Source organism: Tursiops truncatus, chromosome 8, assembly GCF_011762595.2.
Source record: "Tursiops truncatus isolate mTurTru1 chromosome 8, mTurTru1.mat.Y, whole genome shotgun sequence".
NCBI classification, from domain to species: Eukaryota; Metazoa; Chordata; class Mammalia; order Artiodactyla; family Delphinidae; genus Tursiops; species Tursiops truncatus.
The window spans coordinates 53,790,356-53,806,167 of NC_047041.1; the positions used below are offsets into that span (position 1 = coordinate 53,790,356).

The following is a 15,812-nucleotide window of genomic DNA, read 5'->3' on the forward strand; positions in this document are numbered from 1 at the left end:
CTGTGGGCCAATCCAGCTCACTGCCAGTTTGTGTATAGCACGTGACCTAGGAGTGGTTTTTACATTTATAAATGGTTGAAAAAAGAACCAGAAGGATAAAATTATTTGAAAATTACATGAAATTCAAATCACAGTGTCTATAAATAAAGTTATATTGGAACACAGCTACTTTTCATTCACTTACATTGTCTGTGGCTGATTTTGCACTACAATGGCAGAGTTGAGTAGTTACGACAGAGATTGTATAGTCTACAAAGCCCATTACAAAAATATTTGTTGCTGCCTGGTATAGGTGATCTTTGAAAATGAAAAACAACTTAGAATTAGATACTGATTTACAAAACTCTGTTTTACCAAAGAAATTGAGGTTAACAGGACTGAGGTGGTCTAATCCAAGTCTCACAGCCCCAAAGTAGCAGAGAGCAGTTTCACATTCAGCCCTTTTTCACTTCAGAGGCAATTTTCCTAACCCATATGCCAGGACAGGCTGTAATGTGATTGTTGTATGTATTTTAGATTTGATGAGTTTGACGAAGCAATTGATGAAGCTATAGAAGATGATATTAAAGAGGCTGATGGAGGAGGTATGTGTTTATCATTCTCTCTTTTTCATCTAACTCGGCCAATATGTTAACTAAAATGCCCTGATTAGAAGCAGTGAGCAAGCATCTTTTCTTATTCTCCTCAGTATGTATCACGATCACTACTGATGTTAACTGTCTGAGACTGAAAATAATCTCTGGACACGGTGTCAATGTATAGACTCAGAGCTTCTAATTATGTTAAAAGTAGTATTATTTTGTAATCTGATATGAAACATAAATGTTCCTCCCTAGGTTAAATGTTCTTCCCTAGATTAAAAAATTTTCTTCTGCTTCCAAACAGAAAACTTTGCTGTTGTCTTTCCATTTTTAGATCACTGCTGCTACAAAGTCACAAAAATTATGGATAATCAGAATCTAAATGATTGCTTTAAATTAAAAATCAATTTATTAATTTCATAGTCCTTAATGGGTGACATTAAAATAGAAGAATTTGAAGATAATTTAATTAAAGAGCTATGTAGGAAATCACCAGTGCTCCAGTGTTTTTATGAAAGCTCTAGAAAGGATTAATAATAAGTAGGCTGTTTGTAGTAAAACTGAAGAAGTCACTAGCTTTTCCAGACATGTGTGCCTTATGTATATCTTTGCTGCTAAATTCTCACTTCCTCTGCCCTGCAAACACAGTTTAAAAAAAAATTTAAAAATGGATTGGCCTCTTTCTAAAGCCACATCCAAAAGACAGCTTTCAAGAAGAGATTCTTTTTTTTTTTTTTTTTTTAATTTATTTTTTACTTTTTGCTGTGTTGGGTCTTCATTTCTGTGCGAGGGCTTTCTCTAGTTGTGGCAAGGGGGGCCACTCTTCATTGCGGTGCCCAGGCCTCTCACTATTGCGGCCTCTCTTGTTGCGGAGCACAGGCTCCAGACACACAGGCTCAGTAGTTGTGGCTCACGGACCTAGTTGCTCTGTGGCATGTGGGATCTTCCCAGACCAGGGCTCGAACCCGCGTCCCCTGCATTAGCAGATAGATTCTCAACCACTGCACCACCAGGTAAGCCCCAAGAAGAGATTCTTGAGTGACTGCTGATAGGTATGAGGTTTCTTTTTGGGGTGATAAAAATGCTCTGGAATTAGTGGTGATGGTTGCACAACTTTGTGACTATACTAAAAACCTATGAATTATACACTTTAAAAGGGTGAATATTATGGTACATGAATCATACCAAAATTTTTGAAGAAGCAAGTTCTCTACATAGTAAACTTCTATTTAGTAGGATAAACAAAAGAGAGTTCTGTCAGCTAAAGATGTGAGAAAATTGCATATCTGTAGGAAGAAAATAAAGAAATCGAATGAAAATCTGCTAAGGACAATCTGTAGATATTAAAGGGAAGCTTTTAATAAACATATACTTGTCTCTCTCTCTCCCTCCCTCTCTTCCCCTCACCTGCCCTACACCCTGCCCCCTGGACTCAGGAGTTGGCCGAGGAAAAGATATCTCCACTATCACTGGCCACCGTGGAAAAGATATCTCTACTATTTTGGATGAAGAAAGAAAAGAAAATAAACGACCCCAGAGGGCAGCTGCTGCTCGCCGGAAGAAACGCCGGCGACTAAATGATCTGGACAGTGACAGCAACCTGGATGAAGAAGAGAGTGAGGATGAATTCAAGATCAGTGATGGGTGCGTGGTCTGTCAGTAGATCCCATTCTCTACGTCCAGGCTTGAACAGGCCTACCAGATAAGCTCGGCCCTGCTCTGATGGAGCTTTTGTTCTTCATGCACATAGACAATCTGTTTTCAGTATACTTTAAACAAATTCAGCGATGCTGATTTTGGTTCTTTCTAGATTAAAACGAAGTTTTATGGGTTGTTTGTTTTTTGGGGGTGGCCCACACGATGCAGCATGTGGGATCTTAGTTCCCCAACTAGGGATCGAACCCGTGCCCCCTGCATTGGGTGTGCCGAGTCTTAACCACTGGACCAGGGAAGGGAAGTCCCTATGCTTGTTGGTTTAATATTCAACATTGTATTTAAATTTCATGAACAGCAGTTAGCGTTCATTTGTGGTGTACCTCTGTGTCACCTTCTGCCACCATGACCATGAGAGGTTCCCAGTCAAATGTGAGAAGTGGACAGGTATGAGTATTTAGAAACTATTCTCTTGTGACCCATAGGGGTTTGGGTTGGGGCAAGTAATTCAGTATGGAAGATCAGGAAAGGCTTCCCTGCAGAACAGGTATGGAAAGAATACCACAGAGTTTCTCCTCTCATTGTTTAGTGGAGGAAACAAACATATAAACCACAAAAAAGTCATGCTGCATGATTGCTACTAAAACATAAGTCAGGGTACAGAGAAGGGCCAGATCAATCCAGGGAGGTCAAGGAAAGCCTCAGAGTAGAAATAAAGCTTTATCTGAAATGTGAAGAATGAATTGGGCAGATTGATGAATTTGAGATTAGAAGCAGTGAAGGAAAGAAAGTATTCTAAGCAGAGAAATCCTGTCCAGGGCAGCCAGGCATAAAACGTCATAGAATATTTAGGAAACTCCTGGTGTGTCAGGATAAGAAGAATTGAGGAAGCAGCGGAAAGTGCCCTGCTGGAAATGTGGCCAAGACATAAAAAGGAACCAGATGATGGAGTATTTTGTTTGTCATGCATAAGAATTTGGACTCTTTCCTGAAGATGATGAAAACCCACTGAATGGTTTTAAATACCAGACTAATATGAGGTTTATGTTTTAGAAAGATTCATCCTGGCATTCGTTCGGAGGATTTACTGAGGGGAAATGAGTGTAGAGATTAAAGAGACTTTGGGGAATTGCTGTAGTAGTTTAGATGGGATATGAGAGCCTGAACTGAGAAGAGGTATCAGGTTTGAGATATTATCTTTATGCGATAGACTCGGGAGGAATTAGTCCTTGATTAGATGTGAGAAATGAAAAGGGAGAAAGAAATTAGGATAAATACCATGTTTCTGCTTTGAATTACTGGATGGGTGACAGTACCAAATACCAGGCTAGGGAACCGAAGAGAGGAGTAGGTTAGGAAGTAATGAGGTCACTTTTGGGCATGTTGAATTTGAGGTATGTGGAGGACTTCCCAAGAGGCCAAAGCAATTTACGTACAAAAATCAGCATCCATTCATGTTCATAACTCCTTCAAAAAAAAGGAGAGGGGGCAAAACATCTCTTCATTTTATAAACAGGGAAACTGATACAGTTAACTGGATATTTTACATTAAACGTTACTTAATAATTCACTGGACTTGTTAGAATCTGAACTCAGAACTCAAAAACGGGTTCACGGTTTTAAGTGTACCATCATAATTCATTTGGTTTCTCTTGGACAGATCTCAAGATGAGTTTGTAGTATCTGATGAGAACCCAGATGAAAGTGAAGAAGACCCACCATCTAATGATGACAGCGACACTGATTTCTGTAGCCGAAGACTAAGGCGACATCCCTCCCGGCCAATGAGGCAAAGCAGGCGTTTGCGGAGAAAGACTCCAAAGAAAAAGTACTCCGATGATGATGAAGAGGAGGAATCTGAGGAGAATAGTAGAGACTCTGGTAAAAATAATTTGTATCCACATCTCACCAAGTCAGTAAATTCTTATGACTTCTGGAATTAAGATTTCTTAAAATAAAATTCCATTCAATTGTAATATAAGCTTTCTGATGAAACTTTGAGTTCTATTCTTATGATTCACCACTAATTAAATCTTTCACATAAAGCACATCTGAGAAGGTAGATGCAGATGGATATGTTAACTTCATGCCAGACTCATTTAGGATTGTGATGAATCCTTTTGGTGCCAAGTGTTTCCATGCCTAGACTTTACCTTCATAGTGTTTCTTGGGAATCATTCTTAATCTGAGAACATTTTTCTCAGGTGTCTAGCTATTAGAGAAAGATCACCAATTATCTCTAACATTTACATCATGATCAGTGATTATGATTGTTAGTTTTTATAAATTATCAGTGGTTGACGTTATTATAGCTTATGCTTATCTCTATTATCTAAATAAATAGTGAGAGGCACAGCAGGTAAAAGAACAGATAGGAATGCTTTATGGGATTAGCAGATAGGTAGCTGTCGTCTTACTGAGGAAGTGCCACAGACAGGAGTATTATATCCCCAACTTGGGCCAGGCTTGTGGAGTTCTACGTAACTACAGAACAATATCAGAATCAGGAATTTTATTGATAAAATACTATTATCTAATCAACAGTACACATTCAAATTTTATCAGGTGTCCCAATATTGTCCTTTATATAAACATCTTTTCCTGGTCAAGTATATAGTTCAGGATTACATATTGCATTTATTCATGTCTCTTTAGTCTCCTTTAATCTGTAATATTCCTCAAACTTTGTTGACTGTAGCATTTTTGAAAAATACACACTAGTTATTTTGTAAAACATACCTAATTTGTGTTTTTGTATCCTTGTGATTAGATTCTAGTTACACATTTTTGGCAAGAATATCACAGAGTTAATGTATGTCCTCCAGGTCTCTCTATTATTTTCCCTTTGTAATTAATAAATAATTCATAGGAAGATATTTTGAGACTGTAAATATCCTGTTCCTTATCAGATGTTTCACCCACTAGCTTTAGCATTTATTCATGAGTTTTCTAACTCCTTCCTTCCTTTTATATTTAATACTTGGTGTTCTGTAAGGAAGAGCTTTCTCTTCTCCCCTATATATTTATTTCTTTGTATCAGTGTGGACTTACAGATTCTTATTTCAGTCGGTGGATATGATATGTTACCATCACTATTTTGATACACTTTGCCCTAGATTTGGCCAGTGGGGACCCCTTTAAACTACTGGCTAGCTGTTTTGAAATATTTGAAATCCATTAGAAAACAAAGCTAGATATGATGATTCAGTGGAATTTGCTAGCATTCCTGAAAAACTGCTCTGACACAATGCCATAGTGTGACTTTGGTTTATTGATCAGAGGTGACATGACAAGAATAGTGCTATTTAGCAGTGCTTTGAAAGTTAAAGTAGTCCCATGAGCTGTATTTAGCAGATTTTAATTCCGTGTGGAAAAAAGGCAAAAATATAACTCCAGTTCTGTACTTAATTTGAAACAGGCTCATCAGTTTTTTGTGGTTAGAAAGTTTAACCTCTGCAGTACATTGTGAAGCTATGACTGTAGCCATACAGCTACATATATATAGAAACAGCAGATTATCATGAGGCAAAATAGTAACTATCCACCAAGAAGAGCAGTTGTGGCAGCCATGCAGCTCACTGGGTAGCTTTAGGTTATATGAGATAAGGATTATGTAAAAAGGGTTTGTTTTTTTTGTTTGTTTGTTTTGGCCGCACCGCAGGATCTCAGTTCCCCCACCAGGCGTTGAACCCAGGCCCTTGGCAGTGAGAGTGCAGAGTTCTAACCACTGAACCGCCAGGGAATTCCCTGTAAAACATTTTTTAATCTTGAGGATTGACTGCTAATAGGATACATCTGTGAGGTTTGGCATTAAAGCCCCCCCAGATGTACTCATATTATTAAGAAGAAAATGAGAGACATGAAAGTTACTGTTCATTTAAAAGTTATGACTGAACTCTGCCTAATAGCTTTATATTTTTATAACCTAAGCTAACTACTTTTCTATTTAGTGGAATTAAAATTTGTACTTGATGGGACTTCCCTGCTGGCCCAGTGGTTAAGACTCTGCACTTCCAATGCAGGAGTCCCAGGTTCAATCCCTGGGCAGGGAATTAAGATCCCATGTGCTGCATGGCACGGCCAGAAATAAATTTTTTTTTAAAAAATGTGCTTGATTTCTTTTTCCTTTCTCTCTTTTTTTTTTTTTTTTTTTTTAACAGAAAGTGATTTTAGTGATGGTTTTAGTGATGATTTTGTAGAAACTCGTCGAAGGCGGTCAAGGAGGAACCAGAAAAGACAAATTAACTACAAAGAAGATTCAGAAAGTGATGGTTCCCAGAAGAGTTTACGACGTGGTAAAGAAATCAGACGAGTTCACAAGCGTAGGCTTTCCAGCTCAGAGAGTGAAGGTAAGGAATAGCTCTCCAGTTTACAGAAGTTTGGACAAGGCAGCAGTACAAATTATAAAGTGAACTCAGGATGATGATTCTGTACCATTTCTTAGAAATTTAATATAACCCGTAATATCTTTGAGACAAAACCCTTTACTTTATGCCTGGTCAACTTATAGTTTAAATAACTGATACTTGATAAGATACTAACTTTTAAGGTCTTCATTGTAATAATTAAATTCTTCATTGAAACTAGAAGAGTATCAGAAAATTATGATCTGAACAAGATTTCTTCTGCTCCCTTATTATTTACGGCCCTCATTTTGAAATAACCTCCTATGTCCTGAATACCTGAACAGTTCCAAACCAAGGGTGCCTACTGTCTCTCTCCACCATAACAGTGAGCTTTAGTTGGTAAACTTTTATTTCTTAATAGCTTTAGCTGTGTCCCATACCAGAAGTACAGAAAAAGATCTAAAATATGAACTTGTGATATCCGTTTAGTCTTTGTAGTTATTCCAGAGTTCTTCCCAAGTTCATTTTAAATGAGTCTAACCCTTACCTTCCCCCATTTCTTTTTTATATATTTAATTCTCCATTGTTTATGGTCTGTTTTGAAGATTATTTGCTTTCATAGATCCTTGTCATTTAAGTTTGAGCCCAAGCCAGGAGAGCATGGGAAAAAAATGTTTGGATATGGGAGATTAAAGGAGGGAGGTAAACATCTGGGTGAATGTATATTTATCTTCATGTGTCATTAAAGACAGATATAACTTCATTAATTCAACTATTAAAAATAAATACTTACTGAACTAGTCACTGTCCATGGCCCTGGGAATAGAAGAGTGAAAAGAATAACCAAAAACATATAACTCTGTCATGTAACTCTTACTTTAGTTGGGGGAAGAGAGACAATAAACATGATAAATAAGCAGAATATATGATGTATTAGGTGGAGATAAATGCTACGGAGAAAAGTAAAGGAGAAAAGGAGCATAGGTGAAATTTCAGATAGGGTACCAAAGGAATGCCTCACTCAGAAGACAACATTTTAGTAAAGACCTGAAAAAAATGTTGATACCCACATGTGATTAGTGGGTACCATATTAGATAGTACAGTAAACCATTGTATAGACTTTGGAATTTATTCTGTGTGAGATGAGAAATAATTGGAGGATTTTGAGCAGAGGAGTGATATGATCTGACTTACATTTTAATTTGCTATGGTATCTGTCTTATGAGTACATTGAAGGGGACAGGGAGGAAATCTAGGAATCTAGTTGGGAGGCCATTGAAATAGGCCAGGCGATGATAATGGTGGGTGAGACTAGAGCAGTAGCAGTAAAGGGGTGACAAGCAGTCAAATTATGGATATACTTTGAAAGTAGACCCATAGGATTTACTACTGGCTTAGATGGGAGAAAGAAAGGAATCACGGATGACTGAGCGATTGGAAGAATAGAGTTGCCAATAACTAAGATGGTGGAGACCAGAATGGCGCAGGTTTGAGGAAGAAGTTTAGGAGCTTGGTTCTGCCTGTTTAGAAATCCAGGCATAGATGTTGAGCAGGCAGTTTGACACATGAGTCTGGAACCTATGGATTGGTTGCCTAAAACAAATGTGAGAGTCATTGGCATATGGATGGTATGCAAAGCGATGAGACCAGGTGAGTCAAGTATAAACAAGAGAAGACGTTTAAGGACCACCAAGGACATTGAATAACATGGAATAAGAGTTAGCGCAGTACTTCAGATGTCCTGAATTGGGTGCTTAGTTTCTTTCCTTATCAGTATGTTTACATGACTCCCTAATTTGAGGGCTAGTGGGAAGGAGTTGCTTAGTTGGTGACCAGCCTATCTTCATTTAATTTAAGGATTCTGCTCTTTCCTAAAATCATGGGCAAAGTATACTGTGAATCACATTGGGCATTGTTGTGGGACTGAGAGGAGAGAGAAATAAGGCCAGTTATTGAAGGGAAATAGTTATGTACAAGCAAGTCTGAAAGCAGGACATGGGATGAATATGGGGAGGAAAAGGAGAATTACTTAAATCTGTTAAAGGAGAATTACTTAGCTCTGTTAATGGTTAACTGTGCCAATGGCTTAAATGTGCTGTTTATTCTAGAGAGCTATATATCCAAGAATTCTGAAGATGATGAGCTAGCTAAAGAATCAAAGCGGTCAGTTCGAAAGCGGGGTCGAAGCACAGATGAGTATTCAGAAGCAGATGAGGAGGAAGAGGAAGGTAAACCATCCCGAAAACGGCTACACCGGATCGAGACAGACGAAGAGGAGAGTTGTGACAATGCTCATGGAGATGCAGATCAGCCTGCCCATGACAGCCAGCCCAGGGTTCTGCCCTCAGAACAAGAGAGCACCAAAAAGCCCTATCGGATAGACAGTGATGAGGAAGAGGACTTTGAAAATGTAGGCAAGGTGGGGAGCCCTTTGGACTATAGCTTAGTGGACTTACCTTCCACCAATGGACAGAGTCCTGGCAAAGCCATTGAGAACTTGATTGGCAAGCCAACTGAGAAGCCTCAGACCCCCAAGGACAACAGCACAACCAGTGCAAGCCTGGCCCCCAATGGGACAAGTGGTGGGCAGGAGGCAGGGGCACCAGAAGAGGAGGAAGATGAGCTTTTGAGAGTGACTGACCTTGTTGATTATGTCTGTAACAGTGAACAGTTATAAGACTTTTTTCCATTTTTGTGCTAATTTATTCCACGGTAGCTCTCACACCAGCGGGCCAGTTATTAAAAGCTGTTTTATTTTTCCTAGAAAACTCCACTACAGAATGACTTTTTAGAAGAAAAATTTCAACAGACCTTGAAGTCTTTCTGTGAAGTGACCAGTTTTGAACTTTGAAGATAAATTGCTGTAAATTCCTTTTGATTTTCTTTTTCCAAGTTCATGGTCCTTGGTAATTTCAGTCGTGGGAAAAAAATCTTATTGTAACAACAAAGATTTGTATATTTTTGACTTTATATTTCCTGAGCTCTCCTGACTTTGTGAAAAGGGTGGATAAGAATGCATTCCGAATCTGTGAGGGCCCAAAAACAGAATTAGGGGTGGGAGAAAGCACTTGTGCTTTAGCTTTTTCATATTAAATATATATTATATTTAAACATTCATGGCATAGATGATGATTAACAAACTGCTTAAAAGTTCAAGTCTGTATTATTGCAGTTTGAGAGTTGTAGATAACATCATACATAAGTCATTTAGTAACAGCATTCATGAAATCAGCTTGTTTACTATTGGAGATAACCACACTTAATAAAGAGACTGAAAAAGTACCATCGTAAAAAACTCTAACCTAAGTTTCTCTTATAGCGGAGTTTGTTGTTTAAAAAAAAAAATCATCTGAAAAGCATTTGTACAGTAAAATGTATAATGAAGCTTTGACAACCAGATTGTGCTAGTAAAAAATTTTTTAAACCAGCTTTATGCAGTGGTGATGAGGTGGCCTTTAATATGCTGTCATGGAGAATTATTAGTGAAATGAGTGTGGTCTTTCATAAGGACCGGGTGGACTGTAAACTTTGCAGATAGTGTAACTCTTGTCTTCTGGCCACTTAATATTTAAATATCTGAAATATCATTTTAAAACAAGTACATCTATACATAACATACATGAAGAGATGGATGCTAAGCTGACCGCAGTATTTTAGCACATTTGTAGAAGGGGAAAGGATTTTCAGGTGAATTTTAACTGGTCTATTCTTGCCCTTAGTATCTACTTCAAATTGAAGTCTACAAACAAAGCAGTTCCTTTGGGAGGTTTTTAGTTTGAGTTTGTGTGTGTGTGTGTGTGTGTGTGTGTGTGTGTGTTGAAATTTCCTATCTGCCTGGATATATTAGCAGGGTTTGAATGTAGTTTTGGCCTTTGGCCATTAGACTTCTATTAAAATTCATTAATAGTCACACGACCAATATAGAATTGATTGAAAACCGCCAATGTACTTAATAGGTATGACATCCTTTTCAAACATCTCAACACTTTAAAGAAAGATAAAGCCCTTTGTTTCAAGAAAAAAGGGGTTTGTAACTAACTAAATATCTAACACATGTAATTGACACTAAAATATGAACTTGTCTTAGTTTCTGTTACAGCTATAAAATTTCAGGCAGAGCCATAAATAACATTGTACAAAGTGTAGCACTTGTGATTAAACCTTGCCTGTCAAATTCTGAAACCTTCAGCCATTATTTCTGTGAATACTTTTGCCCTGGGATTGGGTTTTCTGTTCCAGTGCTGTGTCTGTTGCCGGCAATGGACACACCATATCTGCTGCTGGCCCAAGGAACTTCATTAATTTTTCTTTCCAAATTAAGCATTATATGTGCTAGTCAGTGTGTAGTAAAGCACTTCTCTTTTTTATTATTAAAAAGCTGGCATTAGACTTGCATTATAAATACCTCTCTAGAAACTTTATACTCCTTTTCCTCTCTCCACAGGTGTTGCCCTTAAATCTTATCTTTTGGCCTTGAAAGTTTATAGCTGTTGTTTTTCACTTGTTGGTTCTTGGTTTTCTTTGTTTTGTTTCACTTTAGTTCTGTAGTACCTACCCATTGATATTTTTGCTTTGATTCTAGCAGTGTATATGTATCTGTATAAAAAATAAAAGAATGAAAGCAGCCTAAAAATAGGATGCACCAATAGCATGTGGTTCCAAGCAAGTTGTGATTTTTATTTTGAGACAGTGTTCCACCAGAAGGGAGGGAAGGGCTTACATTCACAGACAGTAAGTAGGGCTATGTAAGGAGCCACATTCACTTACCAAGCCTGCTTTCTGGCTAGGTTTGTTTCATTTATTTGAAAGTCAGTTAAGAATGTTCGCCTTTTTAACTATCTAAAACAGGCAGGCAATAGAAGGATTCCTATTAATGCAAGGTAAGTGGTTAGAATGAGCAGGTGGCCTATCCTGCCCCCAGTCTCCCGCTACCATTTTAGTCCCGCTGGGTAAAGCCACTAAGGTGCAGAAACTCCCATGTACCCTCTCTCTACCTCTGGACACACCAGCTTCTGCTTCAGCCTATTAGTTTTCTTCAGTTAAGCAAATGACAAGAAGTAGTATTAAATGGGTAGATTATTTATTTTACAGGATGCCTAATGTGAAATAAGGAGTTCTTTTTACTCTTCTGCTATAGAGAGCAAAAGGTAATTTTTATCTTAGTAAGGACTGAGTATTCTATTTAGCAAATGTCCCACTGACATTGATACCATTTTTGCTGCCTGTTATTTACCAAACTTGAATTCAGTGTTTGTGAACTTGATAGTGTTTCCCTTTGAATTCCCTTCACATTCTGATTAAACCAGTTAACTATGCTTCATCTACAAAGAGTGCAATCTAAGCACCTGATAGTTACAAATTGCTATCATGCAGGTAGGTTAATTATGGCTGATTAAATGTTGAACAGTTCAAAAACAATTCTGCTGCTTGGTGTTTAGATTCAGTCCCTCAAAGAGTCTGTGGTTGCTGAAATACTAACTCTGAACATGCTTTGAAGAAGTTTAAAAAGAACAAAATGTAGGAAAAAGTGAATTTTCTATTTCCAAAGACATAATTCAGTCATTAGGAACTGGACAGAGTATAGGAAAGCAGCAGTTCATCTAGAGTTTAGAACATTTTGGATCCTTGTAATTAGAGTACTAACCATGGATTTAGGCTCCCAATAGCTGCCATGTAATAGAGTCCTTTAATACTTTAAACCCCCTTTTTGGAAATACAAATTGGACTCCCAGTATCAAACTCCACAGTCTATAGCAAATATATTAAGGGGAGATGTAGTTTAGTACTCAGAATATTTAGTTTGCAGTTTCTGTAAAGGTTTGAAAACTAGACAAATTTTCACAAAGCAGAAACTTTGAATTAAAATACGTGAAAAGAACTGAGACTGAAAATAACATGTTTTGGTTTTGTAGACTTGTGCTGATGAAATAGTGTTTCGTGTAAACGTTTTCTGTTGTTGGCACATTACTAGAGAATGACGGCAGCGACATTCTCAAGAATATACCTGATTTATTGAGGTCAGGTTTCCTTGACACATCTTTTTCCAGTTGGTCAAGGTTGCAGATTCCGAGAATTAAAAGGAGTTTCATTTAGAATAAATTCATGTCTACTGATAATTTTTTTTTAATGATCTACCAAAGAATCAAGGACTTCAAATGCTAAAGAAGTTGTTGAAAAAAAGATTTTTAAATAAATTAACAGGACATTACAAACTCCAGTTTTTACTTTTTGGTTGATAGAACGCATCCCATAATATGCATTTGGGCAAAGAACATATATTAAGAAAAATGTAGGTGTTTACTGTTATTTAGAGTTTAAAAGGTGGGGAAATGTTAGCTATTTTTAAGTGGGACTGATGGAATTTCCTCTGTCACAAGGAATGCCTTTTTAGCTTATGTTTGTGGGGATAAGAGATGTTAACCGTTCGCTAGTTCTACCATACAATTGAAAGGAACCTAATGAATTTACAAGTTTAATATTCAGAAAAAGTTGTGAACTGCCCTTCACCAACACAGTGGAACAAACAGGTCCCTGATTCATGGCATTGCCTCACAGTGATAGGACAAGTATTCAAAGACCCAGATCTTTTTTTAAATGGAATAAACATATATATGTATGTGTGTATATATATATATAAATTAATATGTATATACATATCTTAGATGTTAGAAGAAATAAAAATGAACCCTTTGAAATTATTTGACACTATAAAAAATAAGACATAATTGTAACTGATGTGAAATTATGAACATCATTTAATTACACAAAGCCTAGAGAAAAATAGTGAAGTTCCTCTTCTTGGTTTAACATCCTGGTTCTCCCAAGAAGCAAGAATGCCAAGACTGCATACCTTCTGTATCTACCTAGTCCTCTGCTTAATATCTGTTATTAAACTTTCTTAGAATAAATTCCATTCCTATTTTATCCACCATTCCCAGTTTGTACCTGTAAACCTACCTTGGAAGTGGCAAGCTAACTGCTGATTTACTTCATTGTTTTTATACCAATCCTGAAAGACAAGACCCTTTGCTATCAATGTATTTAAACTGAGTTATTTTGTTATGTGTATACTTAATAATTTGTTTTCAAAATATTTCACTCTTAAATTATCATTAACATTTTGAGTGCCAAGAATTGCTAAGTAACTATGTAACGTATATTGAAGATTGTCATTCTCCAGCAAGCAAGCAGTCATTAATAAGCAAAAATGTAGTGCTCTTGGTATATAGCTACTCTAGATGGTACACTTGACACTTTTTAAAAATTCATATAAACCCTCTCGGAAATTGATTAGGATATGATTCCATTAGTGAATTTTTTCATTTTTGTCACGTAAGCTCAATTTTTTTTCATTTTATGTTTATACCATTTTGCTCTGGGAAATGCTGCAAACCCAATTCTGACACATTGTAGTGATTTCAGTTAAAGATTTTTATTTTAATAACTAAGATGTCTATCCTATGCATAAGTTATATGAGAGGGCATAACAAATTATTGGACAAGTAGAAATTTATTCATTAAGCTCCTTAGACATTTTGAATGAGAAAAAACATTTTTAAAGGAACTACATTTGTGTTTTTTGCCAAACCGGTACAAGCTAGAAAATGCACTAGGGACTGAGTGACCTGCCTTGTTCATTTTGCCACTGGATGATGTAAGTTAAGAATGGAGTTGTTAACCCTAACTATATATTTTCTTGACTTCCATCAGTTTCTAAAGAAATCTAATTCAAGTGTTTGGGATTTTGTTTGACATGTATTTATGAGTTCTGTTCTTAGACCAGGAGCTAGCTGCATGTCGTGCTTATGAATGGCCCAGAACACAATCATTGGGAAACTTAATGGCTCAAGACCTTCTGAATCATTTAACTTATTTTGTATGTTGCAAAAAAAAAAAAAAGTTTATTTTGCTTGAGAGTCACATTTTTTTATAAATGTACAGCTTTTAAGGGAGGGGAGGTGGAAAAATACCCTAAAATAGGATGTAGATTTTTACAATTGTGTTTATGCTAGAACATCTACAGGTGCATTATGTAATTAAACCTAAAATTGTTTAAAAATTTGTGCCATGGTCTTTTTCATTATCCTGCCCTTTAGCAGAGTTGGTGCACATCAGTACTGCTATATGGACAAGCCTTGAAATTAGGCTAATAACCCTGTCTCCAAAGCTTTAAGATCATTGCATGAAAATTACACACACACACATACGCACATATACACACATGTAGACATATATACACAGATCTAGTTTATATTAGTGTAAATTTTCAATTGAAGAACAGCTATAATGGCCCAAATTTGGCAGTTAGCAGCATATTCTTTAAGTGCGTGATTTTCGTGATGCCTAACTAGGGTATTCTCAACGTTGGTCTGATGTTTTGTTCTCGTATCAAAGTAGAGTCTTGATAATGGTATCTGAATTATAGCTTGCCCAAACATGCCAGGAGGTTTTGTATACACCTTGAAAGGATGTGTCCTGTGCTGGGATGGGGGGGTTGGGAGTGGAACAGAGCTTGGTTTCTTTTCAATCTGTAAAAGAAGGAGAAACTAGAATTGTTTGATTTGGTTCTTGTAGACTCAATTCAGTAGACTTAATTCCACAGGAATATTTGTCTGCTGGAGGCATGGCAGGAAGGGATATCAGGTTCAAATTCCAATTCCCTTCTTACTTGATAAAAAGTATTTTGAAATCTTGTAAATCTGCTGATTCTAGCAGCCTTATATGGCACATTTTACCATAAGTTATATTGACACCTTTGTTTAAGTGCCATTACTTTTTGCCATCTGATAATTTACCATTCTAATTTCTCACCTTTGTAGCGCAAGTGTATTCTTGTAAAGAATTAAATCCATAAACTTCTACCTAAGTTACCTGTATCTATTGTCAGTTAATGTAGGATGTCAGTTTCTTTGCTCTCCTCATCCATTCAGAAATGAAGCCTGGGAATCATTTATTTCCAGGCAAAGAATACAAATTCCAGATAAGAATTTGTAGATGGCTTATGTTAGATTTTCATTTTAATTTTAAAGTAGTAGCTAGGATCCAGGGAGTGTTTAATCAGAATGCCTCTTGGATTGCTTTATTTTCCTATGCATAAAAAATTATTCCTGGAATAGGTTCTCAGAATGCTTTATTTTGTTTCTAGGAGATGAGAGCTAAAGCAGAAACTCCAAGATTAGCATAAAACTCTTGAGGTAATAAGGAATGTGCTAGTAGTTAAACAGGAGAAGC

General features: G+C 36.9%; 1 protein-coding gene, 1 long non-coding RNA gene and 1 other non-coding gene across 5 annotated transcripts in view; 2 read left to right on the plus strand and 1 right to left on the minus strand.

Moving 5' to 3' along the window:
* Positions 1-14,642, plus strand: part of RSF1 (remodeling and spacing factor 1) — a 169,779-nt gene extending 155,137 nt beyond the window's left edge. For 2 of the 3 annotated variants that reach the window (XM_033862192.2, XM_019948666.3), the window contains exons 12-16: positions 517-584; positions 2,018-2,225; positions 3,895-4,115; positions 6,395-6,583; positions 8,690-14,642. In XM_033862192.2, the coding sequence (XP_033718083.1) occupies positions 517-584; positions 2,018-2,225; positions 3,895-4,115; positions 6,395-6,583; positions 8,690-9,258 (1,255 nt within the window). In that variant the 3' untranslated portion in view covers positions 9,259-14,642. The remainder of the gene's footprint in view (positions 1-516; positions 585-2,017; positions 2,226-3,894; positions 4,116-6,394; positions 6,584-8,689) is intronic. The other variant, XM_033862193.2, reaches the window with a different exon arrangement.
* LOC109552319 (uncharacterized) overlaps positions 1-15,812 on the minus strand; it is a 29,148-nt gene that overhangs the window by 5,624 nt on the left and 7,712 nt on the right. The gene's annotated exons all lie outside the window — the stretch shown is intronic.
* TRNAG-UCC (transfer RNA glycine (anticodon UCC)) lies at positions 6,214-6,286 on the plus strand. The gene has a single exon. It is a non-coding gene; the product is annotated as a tRNA-Gly (tRNA).